Below are 26,111 nucleotides of genomic sequence, written 5' to 3'. Positions count from 1 at the left end.
GCGGCGAGCCGTGCCGTGGGCAGCTCTCGCACGGTTTCGCGGCGGGGTTATTCCGGGTGAGGGAGGAAGCCGCAGCCCCGGACCCGCCGTGGCCTGAGGAGGAGCCGCGCACCTGCCCGCCCCCGCCCGCCCCGTCTCCCCGCCGCGGGGCCGGCGGTAGCGGTGCGGGCATAGCGGAGCCCCGCAGCATCCCGCGGGCTGGGCCGTCGCTGCGCCGGAGCCGTGAGTACCGCCGGGGCACGGCCCTGCCGCCGCCCCTCTCCCCTTCCCTCGCCCCGCGGCGGCGGCAGGGCCGGGCCGGGCACTCAGACCTCGCGGGAGCTCCCCGGGCGCGGCGGCGGGAGGAGGGCGAGCCGGAGGGGTTACCGGGGCGGGGGGGGGGGGCCGGCGGCAGGAGGACCCCCCCGGAGGAGCGCTCCATCACTCCCCGCCGCTGTCCTGCGCTGCTGGTGGCACGTCCCTCCTGGGAGAGCAAGTTTGCCTGTCGGGGTACAACGCAGCACGGCTGGAGGAACAACCGGTGCCGTTCGTGAACGGCCGCCTCCGCTGCGTGCTCTCTGTACCTCGGCATCTCTCTGTAGCTGAGGCCGGCAGCGCTTCTCTGCTCAGCGTGGTCTCCTTCCCCGTCCTCTGGCAAGTCTTGGAGCAATCACTTTGGTAAAGGAAAAAGCTGCGGCTTTAGAGCCTTGCGAGATGCTGGGGCCCAGGGAGCAGCTGCAGAGAGGTTCTGACAGTTGCGTTTTTGCTTACCCTCGGTGGAAGCACACGGGCTGTTTGGTATCGCTGGCTGTGGGGGAGCTGAAGGGCACAGGGAGAAACGTTGCCTCAGGTTTTCTGGTAACTTGCGGGGGGAAGCGGGAGGCAGCTTTTTGCTGGCCTCTGCAGTGGCTGTTAGGGCAGAGGCTCTCCTCGAGCTACAGCATCTCTGTTCGTGGAGGTGGTCCTAGGGAGCAGCAGGCCAGGGCAGGCAGCTGGTTTGGTTCTGCTGGCTGAGCAAATACCTCCCTCTCGGAGGAGTGCCGGCCCTGGGACCTCGGCTTCTCTACAGCAAGGAAGAAATGTAGCGGTCGGGTGGTTGCCCCCGCTCTCTGTGCGTCAGTACACGACCACCGACTGACCAGGCTTTTGTGCCAAGCTAGAAAACTGCAGAAACAGTGGCCTTGCTTTTATGGGGTCTCTTTGTAAAGGAAGCCTGCTCTCCTTTGACTTCAGTGGCCGCTGTCCGATGAACGCTATCTTGGGGTGCTCTCCTTGTTGCTGGAGACCACAAGGAGGGAGGTTAGCTCTGGAGTGATTCAGCAACATGTGGATATTTGGGTGCTTTTGATCCCGACAGTCTCCAGGTGCGCTAGGCTGATGCAGGTAACTTGTTGCCCCTAGGACAGGGCACAGCTGAAATGAGCCTCAGAGAGCTACTGCCCCTTTTCAGTATGGATGGTCTGAAGGCATGAGCTGCATTTAAGGATGGGAGGAGGGATGGGGCCTCCACAACAGATTTGGCATGTCTGTGTGCTAGTGTTTTGCACCAGGAGGTGCTGGTTTATTACAAGTTCACTGTTTTGTGGCTCACTAACACTTCAATGTACAATAGCCTTTTGGTTACGATCACTAGAGCCGGGCAAACATCTCTGTGGAATCTCTCCCCTCTGCACCCCAAGTTTCTCTCCTGACCCATGAGCATCAGCTGGAAATACTTTATTCAGCATGGCAGTGAGTAAGACTCTTAGGGATCTTGGGTGTAAAGATCTGAGGTTCCTTCCTGAGAACTGACTGATTCGTTAATCCCAGCAAGAAGCATCTAATTCAGAGCGGACCAGGAGCTAGCAGGCATAATAGTCACCTGCTGTCTTGGCTTGACAGTCTAGGATCCAAATGGAGTCTCTCCTTCGCATCTTGGGTAGCTAGGATGGTCCCTTATGCTTTCTGTCAGCTAAGGTCAGCTTGGTGAGGGTGGCAATGGAACCTCTTTGCTCTGCCAGCCCGTCTGGTGGCCATCTGCCCTTGCTTTCATCAGCATCAGTCTGGGACTCTGTAGATGGAGTGGCACGTGAAAGTCAAGGCAGGCATGCTCTGAAGACTGGAGATCTGCTGGGGAGACTGTTCTGGGTTCTGGTCTTGCTTTGGTGCATTTCAGGCTCAGCAGCTCCAAAAATCAAACAGCGGTGCTGAAGTCTCAGCGCTGGCCTCTGTATTTTCTCAGGTGCTGGAGCCTTGCCTCCAAACTCTTAGGCAAGCTGGACTTGGTAGGCTTGGTAGACTTGAGAGCCTTCACCCTTTCCACCTGGCCTGCTAGAACTGGCTGCAAATCACGCTGCATCCTCTAAAGGATGTGACTCCTCAGGGACAGGAATTTGAGCTCTTTCAGCTGAAATTCCCAGGGTCTGGGACCCGCTGGCCTTGGCAGGCACCCAGTGTACCAGCAAACTCAAGGCCATTATGTCACATACTCCTCATAGCTCCGTTTTCACATGTGGCCTGTGCTGCTGCCTGAAAGATGTGAGGAAATTCTCTTAATTGTTTTCTGGCTTGAAAACAGGCTCCCACTGCTCCACAGTGTGAAGCACTGAGCTTGTTCAGAAGAGGAAATGCAGATCTGCTTACGTGGGCCGGTACGTCTACATTGCCAACCCACACTATGACTGAGGCTGGTAGGAGGCTTTGTAAGCTGTCCATAAACGTGGCGTGGGCCACGCAGTCTCTGCGAAAGGGATGAGGCCAGGGTGCAGCTGGTGACCTCCTGGTTCAGAGAGTCGCTCATGAGCAGTGCTTCACAGGGCATCGGTAGCAGCATTGTTCCCTGGCTTATCCATCTGTAAAAGATCCGCTCGCCTGTTTGCAGCCAGCAGACCCGAGTGCTTCTTCCTTCTTTCCCAGTCTACTGCTGGAGCCACCAGGCCACGCTGCCTCGCGTCATGGAGTCAACTTTCCCTTTAGAAGCCAAGTGGTAGCTCATGCTGAGTCTCACCAGATTCATCGCTCTTGTCTGATGTCAGGGCGTTGCTGAGCGGTAGCGACCTGTTCTGAACTGGCCCACTGCCACCTACTCGAGACACCATCACCTTGCACAGCGGACAGGTAAAGGGCACAATCCCTCTTTGAATAGCTGCTGGCCAAGGATGTTGCAGGGAGGGAGCTCCTGGGCAAGTCTAGGAGCCAGGAATATTGAGATCCTCTGATATGGGCTGCCTCCAATGACCTGAGTGCTCTTGTCTTGTCTGTTTACCTGTCTGAAAAATGAGTTGGGAACAGAGATGTCTGTCACGGAGGAGGCTAGAGGGAGATCAGGAATACCACAGTGATGGGTAGTGCAGCTGAAGCTGTTTAGTGTCACTTTGCTGCCTGGAGAGGAGACTTGCTTGATGCCTATGTGTAGAGGTTTGGCACTGCTTATGCCATAAAATAGCACTGGATGCGACAGTAGCTCCGCTCCTGTGTCCGCTGGGGGACACTGGGAAGGGGGAATTAGGACATGACCCACATTTCCAGTCCTTGGCAGAGGCAAAGGGCTCCTTTCGCTTAGATTTTGGTGTGTGTTGTGCTGGACTGTAGGAACTGCTGTCTAATCTCACTGCAGCTGGAGACCTGCACATTTTGCTGAGCACCTCAAAGCATGGATTAGTTTCCATTTCTTGTTTCTGCCTAACCTGGGAATTCGTCACTCCCAAACCTATTTGGGTCCTGACCCTTACAACCAATTACTTAGTGACCCAAATGTTAGCACAGATGCCTCTAAATCCCTCAACCGTGGAGTCCTGCTTGAAGCTGCTGTGATCTCCTGTGTGCAAAATACTGAAGGCGAAAGCTGAATTGGAAGATGTCTGTAGGAAGAGTTGCTGCCTGTGCAACGTGTGCATGAGAGAGGGAGAAGATTGTGTACCCAGATAGGCACTAAGCAGGCTGGATACCCTTTATCTCTTTCGGGTGTGGGAATGTCCTGGTGCAGGCATTGAGACTCTGCCTTGCGCTCCCTCCTCTCTCAGCTAAAGCACTTCAGAGCATGAGCTGGGGTGACTGAGAGCAACTTTGAGCAGAGTTTCCAAACAAAACTCCCCAGGAGTAATGGGGAGAGAGGCTTTAATTAGAAAAGACCTCCAGCCTTCTGTGTGCACCAGAGCCAATTGATTACAACCCACTGAGTTGCTGAAAGACACTGACTAGGTCAATGTGCTGAATGCCCTTCTTGCCTGAAGCCAGCACTGTCTCTGTGCTGTAGAGCTGGCAACTGTGTGCAGTTTTTCCCTGTCCTCCCCACCCCCTTGCCGAGGCTCCACATCCTCTCTGGCAGCTTGTCACTTCTCTGCAGATGTCTAGACAGGAGGATTCAGTGCGTGTCAGTTATGCCTAATTCATTAAAAAAACCCAAACCCTACTGAGAGCTGGGGATTCTCAGTCCTGCAGACTCAGCGCTGTCTGCGGTGCCCCGTGCTGCCTTGAGGCTAGCTCAGAGCAGATTAATTCCACCGACTGGCAGGAGCAGCGCGCACGCCTCGCCCTCCCATCTGTAGCAAGGGGGCTTGGGGAATAGAAGGCAGACATGTGGTCAGGGGCAGTGCTGGCAGCAGGAGCAGAAGAGAGAGGAGAGGAGGTGGAGAGAAGTGTTTGGGGCTGAGGTGCATGCTCTTAACCTCTCCTTGCAGCTCCACCCCAGTTCTCTGTTCTTGGCATGCTCGTGTCCTCCACCGCATCCATCGGGAGCTGGCAGAGGGGTGCAAGTTGTCCGAGTCCTCAATCTGGCTGTCTGAAACTGCCAGCTTCCTAATTCTACTGTCCCTTCTGCCACCTCCGAAGGCAGAGCTGGTGCCAGGAATGATAGCTCCCCTTGCCACCTTAAGTCACATTTCCATCAACATTTGCTGTCCTGACCTCTGTATAGGTGCAGCTGTAAATCAGCCATCGCAGTAGCGATGACTGGACCTGCAGTTCAGAGCATCTAGTTCACTTGCTGGTCCTGAACTATTAGGTGTCCCAGCTTCCTCACAATTGCTGGCTCTTCTAGGCTGAACACACAATTAACCTTATATTAAAAAGACTGAATGTGAGCTGCTGCACACTGTCGGTGTCTGTTTGAATTCCCTGGATGCAGGTAAAGTGTTACAGGGGCTGAGAAGGGACTGAACTCCAAAGTGTTGTATTGAGGGGACAGAGTTTTCTGTCTATATCAGTGACGCTAATGGGACAGGTCCTGGTGGGGACAATTGCATAGATTTAGTGCCTGCTCTGCATCTGAGTCCTGAGCATATACAACTGGATGATTTCCAATCCTCTTTGTGTTTATTGTGGGGAAGGGAGCAGGAAAGGTAAGAATGCAATATATTTTGTAATGGGCAGTGCCAGGCCCTCTGAAAGAAGCAAGGATTTGGGATATCTAAGTTTGAGGTGTAAGGGCAGGTAGTGTATATCTGCTGTAGCTTGTGAAAACAGCCCTGGTGTCTTAGACATGCCTACTGCAAGAGGATTACTGATGCAAAAATACTGCTAGTTGTCTGGTAGTTTAAAGCTTCTCTTTAGACGTGAGCTTCAGAGCCATGGACAGGGTTCAACAAAAGGGAGGGATAGCTCAGCCAAATTAACGGGGCCTCCACAAAACAATAAGGAAGGTGAAAATTTGCAGGCCTGCAGTGTACTCGGCTGCATCTCTGGATGCTGGTACGAGCTGTACTAGTGGTCTTACTTTGCAACAGCACAACAGCAGCTATTGTTACTGCCGGCTCAGCTGTTTGTGTCCCTTGACTGTTGAAGAAGGGAAGGAAGAGTCTGCAGGAACACAGGAGCACATCTTCTTCCCAGCCCTGCTCCCAGGAGAAAAGAAGCTACTTGCAGTTGTGTACACACCCACACAGCTGGGCAGGGGCTTCCCTGTGCCCCCTTAGGCTGCCCCAGTCTAGTCCTGCTCTGAGCTTTAAAGTGTATTGCACGTTTCAGTTCTTTGGGGGAATGCTGAACTGCGGGAGGCTGCTTACTGGCAAATGGCCTGTGACTCCTCTCAGAGCGTTTAAAAATAAGAATTCTGATTTCTGGTATAGGGGAGATGGAGTTGCACTTGAAAGCAGCGATTCCTGCCTGTGACTCCACTGTGAAGCTCCTTCTTCCCCAGGGGTCCATGCTATTGCTCTGCCCCAGGATGAGTTTTGCTGTGCTGTTGTAGAGGGCATTGATTTGGCTCCACCGCTCGGAATGGAGATCTGAAGCTGCTGGGCACAACAGAGTAGTGCTGCCAGCAGCCCTTCCTGCCTGGGGACAGAGCCAGAGGAGGATGGTAGGCAAAAAAAGGACTTTGTGCCTGGGAGATGGACCCCCAACGCCAAGGACGGGGGGGAACCACTGCCCTGAAAGGGAAACTGACAACGTGGTGACATCTTATTGACGTAGTTTGTGCTGCCCTCTGCTCCATTAGTGCCGTGACACGCTGGGGTAGAGGTGAGTGCCAGTGAGGACTTATCCTGAAGGTCTAATGGCAGCATTTCTGTGGGAGATGCAGTGCTGTGCATGAAACAGGGCTTTGTAGCTGATCTACCAGAAAAGAGGTACTGGGATATCAACATATAGGGATAGGGCACACGTGGAAGGGATGGATTTAAGCGTGATTGTATGTCAGGCCTTAGGGCATGTCATCCCTTAGAGTAGGGGATGTCACCTTATCCACAGCAAAGACTCGTCCCCAACATCTGACCAGCTGTACAGGATTGTGGTCTCTTAGCTAGCCTGGCAGACACAAAATCTCCATCCAGGCTGTCAAGAAAAAGGCATTCTCCAGGGCCTTCCTAGGGAAAGGGCAGGCTCTGAACTTTTCCCTGGAGGATACTCTGTTCCCTGTTTATTGCTCAGCACGCTTCTTTTCACTCTCAGCAAAATACGTTTTTTTGTGCAAAGAGAACAGACCTCCCTTTGGGCAGGGATCATTTGCATTAATTAACAGAGCTGTTATGCATGGCCACTCTCTGTCTCATAGGAGCCAAACAAACGCCGCCTTTTTTTTTTGTCATAACCTAAGAGTTATTACAAGTCATCCACCGCATCCATTATAGCTGATGCGTAACACGTGCATTCATGCTGCTGCATGCTCCACAAAAGTGGGCTTGTATTTACTTCCCCCCGCTGGAGCTCTGGACACTGCTTTACTGTCTCTTGTGGTCCAGGCACTGTTCCCCATTAATTATATCTTAGCAGTGCTCATAGACCTTCACTTCCTGGGAATGAACTTTTACAAGGAAATAAGGAATATTTAGTGCTGCCAGTGAGGCTGAGAGTTCAGGTACAGGGAGCAGCACAAGCAGCGGTGGGGTGTCCTTTCCTCTTTCCCCCACTGATTATATTCTAATCCGTTAAAGCACAAGAGCTCTGATGGGAACAAGTTATTGCAGAGTGGAGGGGACACTGGAAAGTGGGACTGAAGGGGCTGTACCCACCACAAGCCTTAGGCCAGACCCATGCCAGCGCTCCCTGCGCTTCAGGAGGGTGGCCTTTTCGCAGGGGGGCTGGTGGGTGGGTGAGCGAGCTGCCCTTCAGGGGAGGGATTGCTGAAGCTGCGGTGTGGCTGTAGTGAAAAACCATCAAGCAGAGTTGGTTCAGGCTGCCTGTGGGCCAGGTCAGCTGTGGGCTGTCCCCTGGCGCAGGGATGCTCTTGGGAGCCCAGTGGCAGTGCGGTGGCTGGGATGGTGTCTCCCTCTGGCCCTGCTCCCTGCTCAGTCACATCAGAGACCGAGTGACACAGTGGTGGTGTAGCTCAGGGTGCTGCACAGTGGCGTGGGCGAGGGAGGCACCGGTGGTGTTTCAGTCGAGCTCTTCAGAGCTCTGTGAGGTGCATGCCAGCCTTTGCTGGTGACAGCAGGGGGGTGTGGGTGGAGAGGGGAGTGAGCAATAGCTGCGTTCTACCTCTTGGCCATGGGAGTCATTGCAAGGAAAGATAATGTCACCCTTGTCACTCTGCATTTGTACTTGCCCAGAGTTGTGCAATGACTCAGTGGCAGGGCTCGGAAGAGAGCCCAGCACTTCCGACCCTCTTTGGAAATGCGTTTGATTACTGCGATGCCAATGCATCGGCTACAGCAACCTTCAGTTTGTTGTGCCCTCTGTGTCTCCCCCCTGACCGCTGGAGCTGAGTTGTGTGCTACCCCTCGCCTGGCTGGGGCGACAAACCTTTCCTCACAAGCCTCCGAGAGCACCAGCAGAAGCAGTCCCATCTTTTCCCTGCTCTTCTGTCTTGTCCTGCGTTGTCCCCCCTGGGTCCTCCCACTGCTGCAGAGCCGGGAGCTCCTATCCCTTGCTACCAGCACCCAGGAGGGGCGAGGCAAGTGCTCTCAATTAGAGCTGGGGCATGACTTAAATACTGATGGGGAGAAGTATGCTCAGCAGTGTATTAAAAAGACGAACCAGCTCAAGTAGATCAGGAAAACCCTCAGGCTTGCAGCTAGGGAGGGGAATAAAGCTGAGAAAGCACCGTCTGCCCTCTGCCACTAAATCAGGTCTGGGAAAGGAGCTCTTGAACCCAGGTAGAGATGCTAATAATTGTAAACCTTCTTCATGCAGGCACCTCTCATCCAGCAGTGTCCACACATGTGAATTAACACACCAAGGGTGTTCTAGGGATGTTTCAGCTTTCTGAAAAGCTCAGCTGAGAGGTGTGGGAGAAGAAGGCCAGTTAACTCATGAGCTCTTCTTTCCTGTCAAGGGCACAATGGCATCCTACTCTCATTACTGGAAAGCATCAACAGGCATTGCCTTTGTTGTGTGCCTGTGAGGTTTTCCCCGCTGACAGTGAAATGAGGAATCTCATATCACGCGGGATGATGCAAATAGAAGATGCCATTGCAGGCTTCTCTCCTGCTCAGGAAAGATGTTTATTCATCTTTTTCCCTCCCCCAGACTCTAGTGCATGATACAATTGCTATTTAAAAGCGAATAGATGGCTGCATTTGTGGCTGAGCAGGCACAGCATGGTGGGTTTCTATTTTTAGGCTCAGCACGTCTGGCGATGTGTAGGTGTCGTGAGGAGCACAGAGGCTGAGGGGATTCTCTCGCCGCAGGGATGCGGGGGCAGGCGCACGAGTGCAACACACAGGCTTTTTTTCTTCAAGCTGCCTTTTTCTCCTGCTCCCTCCCCCTTCTTCCTCTTGCTGCTCAGTCATTCTCTCTTTACTCCCCCACCTTTCCTTCGGGTGCTGCTGGCAGGGAGACAGTCAAACACCTTTCGAAACACCATGAGCAGCCTAGATGCAGACAGCATGGAAAGAGAAAACATCTTTGCACAAATAAATACCCTTATTCCTTGATTAAGCAATTTTTGTTTTCTACGAGCTGATCAAGTTTATACTCCTGCTCCCTGCCTGGGCTGTCCCAGATTGTGTGGAAGGACTGTCCCACTCCGTGCTCAGTGGCGTGTACGTGTGCGTGCAGACTGAGTTCTGCATCGGGTCCCAGCCGCCCGATCAGCATCTCTGGTCTTTGCTGTCTGTCCCTCCTGTCAGCCTTGTCAAACCAAAACTACCTGAAGTTCAAAGCTACCTCTTGAAGGACAGCCAGGGCCTCACCTGGGGCTGCTTCCAGGGAGATCTAGGAGCTCTGCTTTGCCCAAACTAGGCTAGCGCAGAGCAGGAGTCTGTGGTGCTGGAGCAGGACTGCCTGGTGCAGCCTTGAGGCCGTGGTGAGGCTGGACATGCCTGGTTAGAGGACATGGGAGGGAAGTGGAGATGAGGATGTTAAAGTGCATGTTTCCTGTTCCCTAACTGACCACCTGGGAATGCCCAGCCTCTTTCCGAAAAGAGGCCTGAAATATAAAATGGCAGGAAGAGTCGAACCCCTGTTCTGCAGGATTCTGTACTGGGACTGTAGAGCTCTGTGCTGCAATTGCCTTTGCCCTCTGCCTTATCGCCCTGAATTGTGTGGGCACAGGAAAGACAGCAGCTCTCTGAGCTTAACTTTTGAAGGCAGGTGTGTTCATTACAAATCTCCGAGCATCTTCTGGAAGCTGGAAGGGAACAGCCACCACTCAGAGAGCTGTGGTCCGTAACGTCACTCTTGCCTTTTAGGATATGGGATTCCCTCGTTATTTTTTGTTTAGGCTAATCAGTGTTGTCATGTTCGCTGTCTCTAGTGGTCTATTTAAGCTGTGTTTGATCAATGCAGGACTGGCATGCCCTGGTGAGACTTCTAAGATCAATGCTTCTGCTGATATTGCATGGAAATGCACCTCGTTAGGCAGATTTGGAGATGATGCAACTTCAAGGAAAACCAGTGTGAGTGCATATGTTGTAGAGCAGTACCCTTCTGAAGGCAGGTAAGGAGGATATTGATCGAAAGATGAACACAGCTGGGAAGCAGTGAGTGTCACAGAACAGAGAGGAGTCTCAGCATCGCTTTGTATTACTTGTGCTCCTCCAGGGACTGTCTCCTCCCCATTGCTGGTTGATAAGCAGGATGATGTTTCCCTGGCAGGGGCTGGTTAGATGGGAGCTGTTCTTGCGCAGGGTCTTTGAGCAGTGGCGGGCATACTTGGGGACCATGGGAATTGTCTGGGGCTAGAGCTATTCCTGCCTGGGTAATGCTTTGGTTTTCCCTCATGTCAGTGCCAGTGAGAAGGGAAAGCCCACCATTTACCACCTGCAGCCATGGAAGGGGGTGTGCAGCTCCTCAACCGCGACGGCCACAGCATCTCCCACAACTCCAAGCGGCATTATCATGATGCCTTCGTGTGCATGAACCGCATGCGTCAGCGTGGGCTGCTCTGCGACATTGTGCTCCATGTGGGCACCAAGGAGATCAAGGCCCACAAGGTGGTGCTGGCGTCGTGCAGCCCGTACTTCCACGCCATGTTCACAAGCAAGTAGTGTCCTCTCTTCCCCATGACCGGGGTCTCCTTGCTCTTCAAACCCTCTCCTCTCTGCAAACCCTTTCCCTTTCTGTCCTGCTCCCTATTCTCCCTGCCCTACCCTATGGAAATACGGTGCCTGTATATCATCTCTGTGAGCAAGTGCAGTAATATTCCTCATTTGACTCCCTTCCATGAAGTCCTTTGCCCGTAACCCCCTGCACAGGTATCTTGATGCCCATCCTGCAGACATGGACCCCATTCCCTAGAGTATACTGCTCCTTCTCCTTGCTAAGAGGTGGGCAGCAGACCTTCCTGGGCTGTGATGCTGGGCTGTGGAGGTGGATGCGGCGTGTTCCATGCATGGTCAAGTCTTCCTGTGGGGAAGCAATCCTGCTGTGGGACTTTGTTCATGTCTAGTATCTGTGTTGCCCCAGATGAGATGAGTGAGAGCCGCCAGACCCATGTGACGCTGCACGACATTGACCCACAGGCCCTGGAGCAGCTGGTGCAATACGCTTACACGGCTGAGATTGTGGTGGGCGAGGGGAATGTGCAGGTAGGAGCTTCCCCCCAAATCTCTCTTCTCCACAAAGCCATTCTGTACGAGACTTGACTCCTGGGGACTCTTCTCTCCTTCTGCTCAACACTTTCAGCTGTTGTTCTGTGATGGCACCTGCATCTAGCAGTGGTCAGGGAGTTCATCTGCTCCCCTGCGCCCAGAGGTGTGACTCCTGCGACTGCTGTGGCTGGGAGTGGCTCCTCAAAGCACTACGCAATGGCCAGGTCTAGTCCTGAGCATCTGCCATTCTCTGCCATTTCCTGGCCCTGTGGGGAGTCGCAGGTGTCCTTCTCAGCTGTTCTTTAGCTTAGTCCTGTTGGAAACAAAGAATGCTTTGTCCTTTATGCGCTTGTGTGCCTGAAGGTGCTCAGTAAGCCTGTTCTGTTATTGACTTGCAGTGAGACGAGGGTGCAAATGGTTTCCTTGCCCTGGAAACTCTCTTTTCCCCCATTCTTTTCCACTGCCAGACACTTCTTCCTGCTGCCAGCCTGCTTCAGCTCAATGGTGTGCGAGATGCTTGCTGCAAGTTCCTACTCAGCCAGCTTGACCCATCCAACTGCCTGGGGATCCGGGGTTTTGCTGACACGCACTCCTGCAGCGACCTCCTCAAGTCTGCGCACAAGTATGTCCTCCAACACTTCGTGGAGGTGTCCAAGACAGAGGAGTTCATGTTGCTGCCTCTTAAACAGGTGAGGTCCTCATGGGAGTGTGAAGGTATGGATGTGGCAAGGCTTTTCGTGCTCTGTCCTAGAAGGCACAGTCTGTGTGTCAAAAGCCCAAGGAACCTGCACTGAGGGGACAGGGTTTGGCAGGGGAAGGTACCCAGATTCTGTGCTTTGGTCCTCTCTGTTCAATGGAGAGACAATACGTCGGAAGAGTGCTGCCAGCAAGTTAATCCCACCTGAAATAGGGATGGGAGGGTAGCACAGAGGATAATTGCTGTCGCTGGTGCTTGCCATGTGACCTCTGAGCACACTGCCCTCTCTCTAGGGGCACAGTGCAAGGAATAAGTCCTGGCTGCCCTGGTCATGGAGCTGTGATGTTTAATTCAGAGCTCAGCTAATGTTTCCTGCTGCTTTTCATGTGGTGCCAGTACGGCCCCTGGCTCATCACTGTCTGCAGGGTGCTGTGCTGTGCCCTGGCCAGGAGGCATTCCCAGTCCTTGCTCTGCATCACCCGACCCTGTATGGTCCCTCACCAGGATACAGACACCTCTCTTCGTCCGTTCTCAGGGCAGTGGGGTGCGTGGCAGTGAGGGGAGGGTACGTATCTCCACCTGCTCCAGCTCCGTAGTCCTTGGCAGGTGAAGTGAGTGTGCTGGGAACAGCAAGGGCACCTGGCTCTGTCCCATGAAATATTGAAGGGATGCGTGCAAGCAGTCATCTGCCTGATCTCGCTGATGTTGATTGGAAGTGTCAGGCATTGCAGCAGCTTCAGACACAGATTGGGGGGAATAAGCCAAGGAGAATGACCGAGGGCAGAGCTGTCTCTCCTCTCCTTGCAGCACTGGTGTGGAGGCACAGCTGCACCTGCCTGGTTTGGGGGACCCGGTTGCCCTTTGGATCCTTCTGCATCCAGTGAGAGAGACTAACTGTACACCCCTCAACCGCCAGCATCTACAGGAGGCAGGGGCTCTGCCTCTGGCAGTGCTGTTCTGCTGGGCCAGTTACCTGGGTGTGTGAATGTGTCCTTTCCTCCCAAACCATGCCAACCGACACTTGCCCTTTCCACCCCACTCTGCAGGTGCTGGACCTCATTTCTAGTGACAGCCTCAATGTGCCATCAGAGGAGGAGGTGTACCGGGCTGTGCTTAGCTGGGTCAAACATGATGTGGACAGCAGAAGACAGCACGTCCCCAGGGTGAGTCTGCTGGGAAAGGTGGCCTGGTTCTACCCACCAGCTCTGAGTGCCTGGTCTGGGTGGATACACGGCTGAAGGAAGCTGCAGGGTGGCCACAGGGCAGGGACAGCAGGTCCCTGCCATACCACTTCCAGTCCAGGCATAGATGAGGGTGTTGCTGAGAAAGTTCAGTCTCCCAGAGTGAAGTCCAAACTATTGAGGGGGATGCCCTGTCTGACCGCTGGCAGCTTGGGCACACGGAGCTCTGGGGAGGATGTGGGCAGCAGGAGAGGTCAGCCCTGCCTGCAGCCTTCCTGAGCTTTCACATGCATCCTCAAACAAAAAGCTCAGGCAAATTTGAGCAGGGACTTCTTTTAGCTCATGCTTTTGTCTCTCTGCATCTGCACCTTGGAGCATGGATCTGCGAGCCGCCTGCCTGCCAGAGGTGCAAGTGGAGAAGAGATGGTTAAGCCCTTTCCTGCGGGGCTGCCAGTGCTTGGCACAGCGTGGGCACCCTCTCACGGATGCGGCCTCGCACTGCAGTAGAGGCTGTGGGTGCCTCCGGCAGCCCCGGCTTCCTGTCATCTCACTGCTCTCATGCTTCCAGGCAGGCAGCGGGTGGGAGCGGTGGGAGGAAGCATCCCTAGGTGTCTTCCTGAAGGCTGGGACTGAGATGGGGCAGGACGAGGAAGACTCTGTCTGAGGGTTTCCCCTGGGTTTCCACCTACCTCAGGGCTTGATCCTAGAGAAGTTCTGTATCCACCTTTGCTGGTTGCGTGCACTCAGACATCCCTGCTGTGGGCAATACAGGCAACATGGGGCACGTTGGGTGGAGGGGAGTGGTGTCTGGGCTCTTGTTACTTGTGGCATGAGTGCTGGAAGAGGGTGTGGGTACCGGCAGAGGGCAGGGTGGGGATCTGGGGTGGCTGTGGGACATGTCACGGCCAGGCTGAGGGCTCCTGGCCCTGCAGAGACATTAAGGCTGAATTGCTGCGTATGCTTTGGTGCCCTTTGTCACTGGCTGCCTATTCTGCCAAGTGAGCAGGATGACATCTCCAGGAGTCAGCCTTGCCAGGGTCCCCGGGGTTTGTAGGGGAGATGTGGGGGCAGCACTGGGACGATCCCTTCCCACCCTGCCGATGGGGTGCGACTCCTCTCCCCATAGCTTATGAAGTGTGTGCGGCTGCCCCTGCTGAGCCGGGACTTCCTCATGAGCAACGTGGACACGGAGCTGCTGGTGCGGCATCACTCGGAGTGCAAGGACCTGCTGATCGAAGCCCTCAAGTACCACCTCATGCCGGAGCAGAGAGGGGTCCTTAGCAACAGCAGGACGAGGCCGCGGCGCTGCGAGGGGGCCAGCACTGTGCTCTTTGCTGTGGGTAAGGCTCTGCCATGCACTCACGTACGTGCAAACCCCTTCCCAGGGCCTTTGGACTGTTTGCTCTGTTTGCCATCCCACGCGCAGGTGGGGGGAGCCTGTTCGCCATCCACGGGGACTGCGAGGCCTATGACACACGGACGGACCGGTGGCACATGGTGGCCTCCATGTCGACTCGCAGGGCCAGAGTGGGCGTTGCTGCCATTGGGAACAAGCTGTATGCTGTGGGCGGGTAAGCAGGGCATGGGAGCCATGCGCAGGGAGCTGGGAGGGATGCCTTCGGCAGGCTCTGAACAGAGCCAGCGGTGAGAGCAGCACAGAGCTGCTCTGGGAGCAGAGATGGCCAGCAGTGCCTCCCAGGGCCAGCCTGCAGATGAAGCAATCTGGTATCTCTGGGTCACTAACTGCAGGAGTAGCAACTGAAAACTACTTCCCTGCCCCTGCAGTTCGGAGCAGTGAGTTTGCTAGCTCTCGGTTTGGTGGTGGCTACGTCCTGGACTTGTGCTGTTTCCTCCCATTTTCCTTAGCCCTATGCTGCAGGCTGTTAAAAGCCTGCTAACCGCCCAGCCCAGCTCTGCCCCGGTGTGCGGGGCCCTCAGAGACCTGCTTTCTTTGCAGACCCCCGGGAGAGCTCAGCTAAGGGCTCTGCACTTTCAGCAGGTGCTTTGGTGCGCTCTGCCTTGAGGAAGCTGGGCAGGGGGGAGAGGGGAGAGGTGGTGGCAGGGACCCAAGGCAGGCTGTGCTATCTAGGCTCTTGGTCAGCTCCAGAGCTGTCGGACCAGCCCACAGCCTCACCTGCAATCCAGGCTTCCCAGCTCTTACATGTTCTCCCTTTTTCTCTCTACAGCTATGATGGGACCTCTGATTTGGCCACAGTGGAGTCCTATGATCCCGTCACCAATTTCTGGCAACCTGAGGTGTCCATGGGCACCAGGAGGAGCTGCCTGGGTGTAGCAGCACTTCATGGGCTTCTCTATGCTGCTGGGGGGTACGATGGGGCCTCGTGCCTGAACAGGTAGGGGATTGCCTTGCTACAGGCTCCTCCACTGCTCTTGCATGCACTGTCCTTGGCGCTGTGTGCCTGGGGAGCCCACAAGGCCTGCTCCTGACAGATGGACTGGCCCCAGAGTAGATGTCTTGCAATCCAGCTATGTCTTCCAGTGTCTTTGGCCCAGGCAAAGTTTCTTCAGGGGAAAAAGCATTTTGTAGCCCTCTGCCACAACAGAACACAGCCTTTGTCAGTTCTTCCCTCCATTTTCCCTGTCTATTCCCAAGCTTCCTTGGGAGCTGCCCCTGAGGGCCTGTGTCAAAGAGCTTTGACCTGGGCTTTGCCAGTGTCACACCTTATGTTCCTGTGTCCCTGCCTGCTGCAGCGCAGAGCGGTACGACCCTCTGACAGGCACCTGGACATCCATCGCTGCCATGAGCACCAGGAGACGCTACGTCCGGGTGGCAACGCTAGGTGGGTGATGGCATGAGGACCTGACTGACTTCTGTGCAGACTGTCTCTTGCATTTCTGGTGGTTCCTTTTGATGTTCTTCTGTTCTAATTCCTGCCCCTTCTTCTTAGATTCCCTAGCTGTGAGTCCGGGTAGCCCAGCCATTCCTCTGCCATGTCCTGACATGCTCCCTGCCTCTGCCCTCCTCCTCCTCAGTCTCCCTCGTAATTGGGTTTCATCACATTCTGGAGACAACTCCTGAGGGGACCCACAACTTGTTCCTCAGCTCCTTTGTGCCCCTTCTGCTTTGGAGCAAGAGGGCTGGCTGTGGATGATCACCTATCCCCAGAAAGGAAGAGACAACCTTATTACTCCTTCATTATGAAAGCAGAACAGTCCTTTTACTGATGATCCAAACAGTAGTGCAGGGTCAAAACTGTCTCTACTAGGGCTGTCACAACATTAGGTGCAATGCTGTGATGTCTCCTGACTCCATTGAATGAGTTCTGTCCTTAAGGAGGATGCAGCGTGAGAACTGGCCACTTTGTTGTTTAGTGCAGCTATGGGGTTAATGCAAGTACCACTCTCCACCCTAGCAGGTGCTGGACCTCCCTGGGGATGCCAGGGTAGCACGCTGCTCCCCACCATCCCAGAACTGCTGTGCTGTGTCCCTGTGGTGCCTCTCCCCTGCCCTGTTCTCTGGTTTCAGCTGTCAGTGCTGACTCAGAGGTTCCCTCCCCTCTATCACCAGCTTGTACTCTCTGCCTGCCGCAGCCTTTATTGGCGTTCCCCTGCTCCAGCCTCCGCTGCTATAAATAACTCATTGCTCTGGCAGGGAGCACTTGCAGCTCCCATAATGAGGAGGTCAAGAAGCGGCAGGCGAACGAGCTCTTTGGGAAGCTTGCAGTGTGGCAGAGAAATTGCCTGATGAATATTTCACGATGCTCCATGCTGCAAGGGGAGGGGGAGCTGGGGGAGCCCTGCTGAGAGGAGCTTGGCTGCCTGGGGAGCGGGAGGCACTGCGGCTCAGCTGATGCCTGTATGGGCACCCTGTGCAAGAGTTGTAGGAGGCTGTGCTGCGACTGGGGCCATGCTCTTTATCTAACTCCTGTGCGTGTGTGACTGTCTTTGCAGAAGGGAACCTCTATGCCGTTGGGGGATATGACAGCTCATCCCACTTAGCCACAGTAGAAAAGTATGAGCCCCAGGTAAATACAAGAGAAAGCATGCCTGATAACCCTTTTCCTTCTCCCCTCCTTAGGGGTGCCTGAAAGGGCCCTGCAGAAACTCGAGGGCTACACGAGGTACTAAAGAACTTAGCAGACAGTGAGAGATCAGGTATGCATGGTCTCTTAGCAAGCTGCTGCCATAGCTTAAGATGTGACAGCTTCCTAGCAAAGTATTGCAGCAGCAGTGGAGCAGAAGGGGTGCCCACATGAGCCTGTGCAGCACAGACCTGCCTGCCTCCTTGGAGACTTAAGCCACCATGCGTGACTATGAGATGGAGTGGGTATCGGCCCCCTCCCCAGCTCTTCTGCAGGGGCAGAGCATCCGGGTTGCAATCCAGACCAAAATGAGCCAAAGCTCATCCATGCAGGCTCCAAGATATCTCTTTGAGATTTTCAACCACCAGAACACTCTCTAGCCCCATTGCCTGTAGGCCAGCTCAGGTTCTCTAGGAGGAACAGTTCTTGTATGTGCCCTGAGCTGTTTCCAGCTTCCAGCTGAGGTCCTTGCTGCATGTACCTCCAGAGCAGTTAGCGGGGTTTGTGGCAGGCTGGGGACATGTGTTGGGCCTGGGGTCTCACAGCTCTGTTAGAGCAGGCTAGATCACTGCAAAAAGATCAAAGAGAAGGTCCTGGAGGTTTTTCATGAGCTGTAAAGCCACAGTCATGACTTGTACAGATTTGAAATAGGTACAGCTCAACCCCCATGACTGGGCTGGGATTCAGCTGTGATGTGACTGGTGGCCTGGCACAGAGATCTCTGTGCTCAGGCCCCTGGGGTGGCAGGACTCCTGCCAGCTGCGGCTGTGCTTTCCTGAGCCAGTCGGCAGAGGTCTCTCCTGGGGCCTGCAGCTCTTCCTGCAGGAGGGTTGAAAGGAAAGAAGTGGGGTCCCCCAAAAGACTTTTGGGGGGGGGTTATTTTGGAGTCCTTTTGGAGGACCATTATGTCAGGAGCTGTGTGGTTAGAGCAGGATTAACATCACAGGACTGGTTTGGCAGGGGTAGGTAGAAAATGACTTGTACATCTGGCTCACGAACAAACATTGCCTCTTCCCAGATCAACACCTGGACACCCATTGCCAATATGCTAAGCCGCCGGAGCAGTGCAGGAGTGGCCGTGCTGGAGGGGATGCTCTACGTGGCTGGCGGCAATGATGGGACCAGCTGCCTTAACTCTGTTGAACGCTACAACCCCAAAACCAACACATGGGAGAGCGTGGCGCCCATGAACATCCGCAGGTAAGGAGCTCTGCCCCTGCCACGCTCCCGAGCTGCAGGGGAGCCTCAGCTGCTGCAGTCAGGAATGGGGATCCCATCTCACCGAGAGCCTTGCCTTGCTTGGCACTGCAAACCGTAAAATGCAGACCATGCCCCAGGGCTTGGCTAACGCTGCAGTTGGCTGGCTCTGTGCTGCCTGCACAAAGGCAGCCCACGCTCCCTGCTGCACTGCGAGGGACTGGTGCCTGTGTGCCAGGAGGGCAGAGCAGGGACGTTCTGCAGCAGGCACTTTCTGCAGAGGGATTTATTCTCAGCGGTCTGTGTGGCCGTAAAGAACCAGGTGGTATAGCTGGCTGAGGCCACATAGGAGATGTTGCTGGGCTGCGGGAGGATTTAAGGCTTGGAAGTCCAAGGATTTTAGGCTCCTAGGGCCTGTTATTTAGAGGTGGCACTTCTCCAGTGGGAGGAGGGTATCGGAGTGAAGGGGAAGATCTGAGGCTCTATACTGCACTCTGCCATGGACTGACTGTTTGAGCCCCAGTAGTTCATTTTCACTGGGCATTTGTGAGGCTGGGCACTCCCTTTTGTGGTGTGGCAGACCTCTGGCCAGTTCATCTGAGGTGCTGAGCTCCCCTGCACCTCACATACGCCGTGTTCGAGCCTCACACCCCTGTGGTCTCTGCATGGTCGTTCCAGGAGCACCCACGACCTGGTAGCCATGGATGGGTGGCTGTACGCAGTGGGTGGCAACGATGGGAGCTCCAGCCTCAACTCCATCGAGAAGTACAACCCCCGTACCAACAAGTGGGTAGCAGCCTCGTGCATGTTCACACGCCGGAGCAGCGTAGGGGTGGCTGTGCTGGAACTCCTCAACTTCCCGCCCCCCTCCTCGCCCACCCTGTCGGTGTCTTCGACGAGCCTTTGACAAAGAATCAGGACCTACCTTACCTCAAGGGGACAGGGGCGGCTGGCGGAGCGCTAGGCCAGCGTGGCCCGCCCTGCAGGGCAGCCGGTCGCTGTAGGAGGAGAGCGAAGGTACTGGCTGCTGCCTCCAGCCCCAGCACTCCTGTGAACCCCCGGAGCTATCCCAACTCTTGGTGCACACATCGGATCAGCACGACCACAGCAGTTAGAAATGTGCTTCCTGGACGAGCACCCTCCTTCTAGAGGGCGAGGAGAGGGGGTGCTCTCTGCTCCGTTCAGACTCATCTCACCACTCACCCAAAGGGCGTGTATTTTCTTTGGGGAGGGAAACTTTAAACCATTGCTGCTTCTTGGATTCACGTGATCCAGCCGGTGCCACACATACGAGCACAGCCAGCCTTGGAGGCTTCCAGGAGTCCTGTGGGGTGGCAGAGGTGGACAGCACTCCTCCCAAGGACACGGCTGAATGTGCAACCGCTCCTCTGAATGTCACTGTAGCCAAACTCTTTACCAAGCCTATTGTGCACTGTTAAAGACTCTGAGGCCACTGTATGGTTCTCAATGGTGTCTAATTGATGCCTTAAAATACACAAAAAAAAGAAGCCCAGCTAAGGGACAGGGCCTGGAGGAGGTGAGGTTTGGAGACAAAACTGGATGCAGCATCCTGAACTCTCCAGTGTTTCCATACTCAGCTGGCCCCACCTCATTCACTAAGATCCCAGCTGACCGTTGCTCTGGGGAGTCCCCAGCCAGGCAAATGGGTTGAGTGACCTTGTTTGCATCCATGCCATTGCTGTCCCAGGTTCAAGTGACTGTGCGGCTGCCTGCTCTCTGCACGTGGTCCTGGTTCACAGTTTGGCTGGGAACGGATCAGCCTGTTTGCTCTTCCCCTCTCTGCAAAGCAGATTCTGGGTTTAAGGAAAGGTATCGGTTCTCAAATAAGAACAGTCCAGCCTTCTGAATGAGGAGGATTGCCTGGCGTTACTTTTTTGGGTGTTAATTTTTTGCCTTTTTTTATTTGAATGCTAATATTTTAATTTCTAATGACTTCATATCCCTTTATTTTTTACACTATCCTGGTATTCCCCATCCCATCTGCTTTTAAGGCAGCAGAAGGGATGCAATTACTTTTCTCATTTGTTGATGAGATGATGACTGTGTCCTGGAAGACGTTCTCTATGGATGTGTGGGTGTGTGTGCATGTGTGAGATATCATATGTACAGTGAAAACAGCATGGAAGGGACCATTTGCAATTAGCGACTCCCTGGCAATTAAGCAACCACTTTAATTAACTAACGGTTGAATAAATTAGTACTGTAAGTCACAGGCCTGTCCTAGACCCACCTGTGCCATGGAACCTCTTGGGTGGCGTTTTCAATGCGTATGCTGTAGGATGCGTATATGAGCCTTGAACTGAGACATATCATCAGGTGTTCTCCACATTATAGAGGAATGACTTAACCACTGGTACCTCAATAGTGTTCAAATGTAGCATTGGAAATATGGTCTAACTGTTTGTTTTGAACTAATTCCTTTAGTCTTTTTTCCCGCTCCTTCGCATTTCTCATTTACAGAGTTCAGATTTCACTTGTGGTGGTATTTGTTGGCCTAAATTTTCAAGTGGCTAGAGATTTCTTCTTTTCTCTTTTCTTTGGGGTGAAAGGAGAGTTTGAGATGAGACAGGGACTCCCCAACTTAAGATAATTTTTACAGCGATCTGATTTCTCCTGGACAGGTGCCTGCATGTTTTACAAGCCCACTTACAGTGCCTAACGTTGGACACCTGAAATGACCAGCAGCTTCTGAAAATCTGGGCTGCTTCTCCCCCCAGCCTCTCCCCAAGGACAGTCTGGGCTTCTCAGGCTGAGGAGGCCTTTTTGGCTTTTAGAACAGACTCTAAATCTGCTTTTCATTCCCCTCTCGCTTGCCAAGCCTCTGCCCCAGCCTGTCACAGCTCGGCAGCTCTCCCATTCCTCTGTATGGCAGAGGACCCTGCAAATGTCCAGGCTCTGCTCCTGCAGGTTGCCTCTTGGTCAACGTGGCACTAGGGCTGCCCTAAGTAGGTCACGTGAATCTGCTTTGTTTGAAGTAACGATGAAATCGGTGAAGTCTGCTCTGTTGCGTGCGTGTGCGTACTGTGCCTACGCATGAGCGAGGTCTCGATCCTTTTCTTCCCATTCCCGTAAGCAACATCAGGATTTTAGTCTTCTGCTGGACTCGTATCAACCAGCGCATTCAAGGTGCCCCTGGCTCTAGGGTCCTCTTTGAAGGAAGATCAGCCTAAAAGCCCCACAGCCATGTCAGAAGTGAACGGTGCTGGTGCTGGGCCTTGGCCCGATGTGCCGAGGTCCTGCTGAGGTTTCTGTGAGGAATGGCGAAAGGACAGCGGAGCCCAGCCAGCCTGCTGAAGGGAGTACTGTACGACGAGGAGGGGCAGGGCAGGGCCAGAGAGGAACTGCTGAAGGGAGAAACAGGGCTGATTTCAAACAAGGAATGAGTTGTTATAGCAGTGGCTCAGCATCTGGTCCAAGTGTGGCTGCTGTGGCGTGAAGCGGGGCTGCTGCCTTAGAGGGGCGGCAGGCAGGCAAAACCAGAGGGGACGCGAGCAGTGTAGCAGGCTGAGGAGAATTTCTGTGCCATGTGCCCTTGGTCCCAGTTGTAATCTTTAGCAATTTACACTACAAATGGTGTGCAATGCTGTCCTGCCTCTTGAGGATCAGGGAAACAGGCAGTGTGACTCCTGTCACCCACCAGTTGGGTCCTGAGCAATATCACCACTGAGCCTGTTCTGCAGAAACCTGGGGAGGAGGGAGCCTTTTGTGTCTCTGATGTACTAACTATGCAGGTGCTCACTGCTTTCCTGTAAAAGAGAAAGAAGGAAGGAAAGGGCAAAATAGTTCCCCAGCAGCTTGCGGGGGTCCGGAGCACCCCGACCCACACTGTGTGGACACGAGGTGTCAGCATCTGCCCTGGGAGATCCCAGGGTGGAATTGCTTCTGGTGCTGCACATCCCTTGCTGAGGAGGAGGCCTCGGAGGGGATGTGCGTCTGTGTCTGTCTGTCTGTGCGTAGTACCCTATCTGAGGGGAGGAGAACTGTCAACTGTGTGTGGCTTCTCTGCCAGTTTTAGTTAGTGGTGTCTCACCCAAAATGTTATTTGTGTGATTTCCCATGTGAGCTTTTCCCGGCGGAGAGCACCCCTGAGCGGGTGGCTCCAGGCTGTGTGTGTTGATGTGTTTCACCCAGGGACCCCGGTGTCAGTCTGCAGTGAGACGGCAAGGCTAGGCAGGAGCCCTTGCCCCGACGCAGGGGGAGAGGTTCGCTTGGCCTTACTGGTAGGCAGACCCGGTCTACTCCATGTCAAACCGTCGTCACTTTGATTTCTCTGTAAGTTATCTGACTTATTTATGTGGAACTCTGTTTCTCTGAATTTTTTGCACTACATGGGATTGGGGAGGGGATACAAGCAATAGAAGCCAACATGTACAATAAAGAAGTTTTCTTGAATACCGGATCCTGCCTCTTGCATCCTTCCTTTTCACTTCTCTGGCCCCACTCCTGTGGAGGCAGGGAGCTGCTCTCCGTATCGCCCTGTGCAGAGGAGGGGAAGGAGCCCCAGGCAGAGGATGCGCATGGCACGCTGCTGTGCAGGCTGCTGTGCATCTGTGCCTGAGCAGCCACGGATGAGATCTCATCTGCCTGGGTGCACCCGCTCCCAGGCATTTGCACATAGCAGGGACAGGCATTCGTCTGGAGGCCACTTTGGACTGGCCCTGCCGTTGTGGACGTTAGTAGAGGAGGCCAGAGGAGCCAAAGCCAGCTTTGAAGGAACTGCTGTGCTGCAGGTGAGCTAAAAGGAGCGGCTCTTAGCCCAGATCCCGGCCCGGCGCTCAGCTGGCTGGTGCTGGGTGCCTGGCCGGGGAGGTTGCTGTCCTGCGGACAAGGTGCTTCGTATTCCCAGAGAGGGTGCTGTGCTGGGGCTGTCCACTGCTCTATGCGCCTTCACCTTACCCCAGAGAAAGAGCAGGGCAAAGATGCTGATGGTGTTGGAGACCGCTGGGAAAAGCCTAGCCCAAGGCATAGGGACTTTAGAGGCAGACTGATTTACACGTCTCCCTGCCGTTAAATTCTAGTTTGGTCTCCCTAGGACTCGCCATCTCCAGTCCTGTTGACAGCTTTCCCCTGCAGTGGAAATGAAAACCAGATGAGAAACACCCTCCTTTACCTCCAGCTGCCACATGCATCTTGCCCAGGGGCCCGTGTTGCCTGAGGGCAGGCATAGCTGGTTGGCCCCATTCAGCAGCAGGGAGGCTCTGCAGCAGATCAGATCCGCCTTCACTAGCTGCTGCCAGTCACTGCTGCCTGTTGGGGGAAATACTAAGCCCATTTCACGGTGATGGGAGTGCAGGGGGTGAAAAGAGCAATGAGAAGCTGCATGGCAACATCCCATGGGGCCTGAAAGGGAACTTTCCCATGCACGTGTACTACAAGCCCTGCAGTTAAGCCACAATGCTGTACAGTAGGCATGCCTTAGCTATAGCCACTAGACTTGGCTATAGCCCTGCCGTGTCCTCTTTCTTGCTGCTCTCTAGGCTCTTGCTTCTGTTTCGGGCTTCTATAACTAACTACCATGCCGTAAAAGTCTTTCCAAAGTCTGGAGCCCAACTGCTTCCCCACCCAGTTCCAGCTCTCCTGGAAGCAGAGCGATGGGGGTTCGGGAGAGCAGTTTGCCCTGCGAGCCGGTGTGCCCTGCACAGGAAGAAGGGGAGCTGTCCTCAGCCACTGGTCACACCCGGCCCCGCCAGCCGTGGTGGTGTCACTGGTGTCCCAGGGAGCAAGATAATGTGTATTTGCAGGACCTGTAATAACAGCAGGAGAGAGGCACTTATATCACTATTTTGAGCTGTAAGATTTTATTTAGAACAAACATGTTGGAGGAATGGCACGTTCTGGTCACAGCGCTGACCGTGTTAGCCATGGATCTTAAGAGGAATCATACTTCTCCTGAATAAAACACAGTTGTTGCTGTTCACTGTAATTTTTGGTCTCTGCCAGGAGGTGCTGGGATGTGGCTTTGCTGTTGGATAGTTGTTGCACAGCTGTGCAGAGAGAACAAAGCTTGCAGAAGCACCCTGCCATAAAAATTATGGAGTTTCTGATAGGGGCCCTCTGGAGGGGTGTCCTGTTGCTTTGCTCGGCCATGAAGGGTTAATGGATTATACAACAGAAAGGGGAGGGGGATAAAGAGGCTGTTTTTAAGGGTCAAAGATGTGGAGGCCTTTGAGAAATTTTATGGCATGTCCATTACCAGCAGCTCTCTCTGGGCAAGTGTTGCCTGACTGTACAACAATCCCTCTTTGGGGATATGTTGATTTTGTTACTGCAGGGTGACTTCAGTTCCAAGACAAGGCAGATGCAAATAGAGAGTCTAACACATCCAGTATGTCCATAAGACCTCACATAGCAAATCCCAGTTTGATTCAAACAGATTTTCTAGGAAAACACCCTCTCCTGTTTTTAAAAATCCCTTGTTGAAGAAACCATCACGGTCCTCTGGGAGTTGTTCCGGTAAGAAATAACCTTTCCTGTTAAAAATGTATGCCTTATTCCTAGGTTCAGCTTGTCCAGCTTCACCTTCTCTGCATCTCTTCTCGTTATCTCTTTGCCGCTGATTGTCGCAGGTCTGTTCCCCACGCAGGCACTTCTACCTCACTGCATCCCTGTAGCCTCTCTGCTACCGTAGCAAGATGGAGCTGCTGGACTGTCACTCGAAACAGTCTGGAGACAAAACCTGCTCCCTCTGGAGCAGCCGGCAGAAACGCTCTTCCCAGAGAACAGTCCCTGTTCACAGTTGCTGTTGACTCTCCCTGGCTGGCCAGTCTATAATAGATTGGGGGATCTTACAGTCTTTGTAGTGTTTCAGAGTCTTACTAGAAAGTTGCGCAGATGTGTCACATCACGTGCTTTATAGCAATTTCTTAGATCAGTACTATTATTTATATTAACTAAATCTGATTTTTTTCAAATGTGGTAGCAATTAAATTAGTTTGACAAGATCTAATGTCCATAACCCTGAGTTGATTTGTATTAATTATATTCTCCTCCTTTAATTCTTAAAGTAATCAAACTCTCTAACAGTTGTTATATCATTTTCCTAGGAATCAGTGTCAACTGACAAACCCATAATTACCGGGATGGTCTTCTTTACCCATTGAAATATTGGTATCCCCAGTAACTTATGCAGTTTCTTTGCAAATTCCATGGTCCTGCAAGAGTTACTGCAAATGAATAGCAGCGACCCAAGACCTTTGTTGTTCAGGTCTTGTAAAACTCTTGGATACGAATTCTTTGGATCTTCCGATCCAGAGCATCTAAGTTTTGTGTTTGCTTTTTAACAGCCACCTGCAGTACCATGGAATGAAAAGGGTTTTGTCATTTCCTGTGACTGTACTGCCTGTTTTTTTCAATCCATAGAACAGAAATATTTATTCTGCATCTAGCTTTTCTGTTAACTACTCACTATTATTATTTCTATTTCCACACACTAAGGAACTCATACCATGGTCAGGAATCTTTGGTTTGCCTTCTTTTAAAGCATTTCTTCTATAAATATTCCTTTAGTTTTGCTGGTCATACACGTCTCCTTTTGGTCTTTGCTTCCTTTATCAATTTTCCGTAATTCCTTGATTTCAATATGTACTAGCTTTCCCCTGTTTATTTG

General features: G+C 53.5%; 1 protein-coding gene across 1 annotated transcript; it reads left to right on the top strand.

The window, feature by feature from the left end:
• Positions 1-170: 170 nt before the first annotated feature.
• KLHL17 (kelch like family member 17) lies at positions 171-22,881 on the top strand. The gene is made up of 12 exons (XM_050909435.1): positions 171-222; positions 10,563-10,815; positions 11,242-11,363; positions 11,834-12,055; positions 13,110-13,226; positions 14,371-14,584; positions 14,671-14,815; positions 15,431-15,598; positions 15,957-16,045; positions 17,157-17,230; positions 18,306-18,487; positions 19,163-22,881. The coding sequence occupies exons 2-12, from the start codon at positions 10,605-10,607 to the stop codon at positions 19,389-19,391; spliced, it is 1,773 nt and encodes a 590-aa protein (XP_050765392.1). The 5' UTR covers positions 171-222; positions 10,563-10,604; the 3' UTR covers positions 19,392-22,881.
• The last annotated feature ends 3,230 nt before the right edge of the window (positions 22,882-26,111 follow it).

Source organism: Gymnogyps californianus, chromosome 21 (genome assembly GCF_018139145.2).
Source record: "Gymnogyps californianus isolate 813 chromosome 21, ASM1813914v2, whole genome shotgun sequence".
NCBI lineage: Eukaryota > Metazoa > Chordata > Aves > Accipitriformes > Cathartidae > Gymnogyps > Gymnogyps californianus.
Note: the sequence above shows the minus strand (reverse complement) of the source record. Positions and strands in the feature narration are given on the sequence as shown.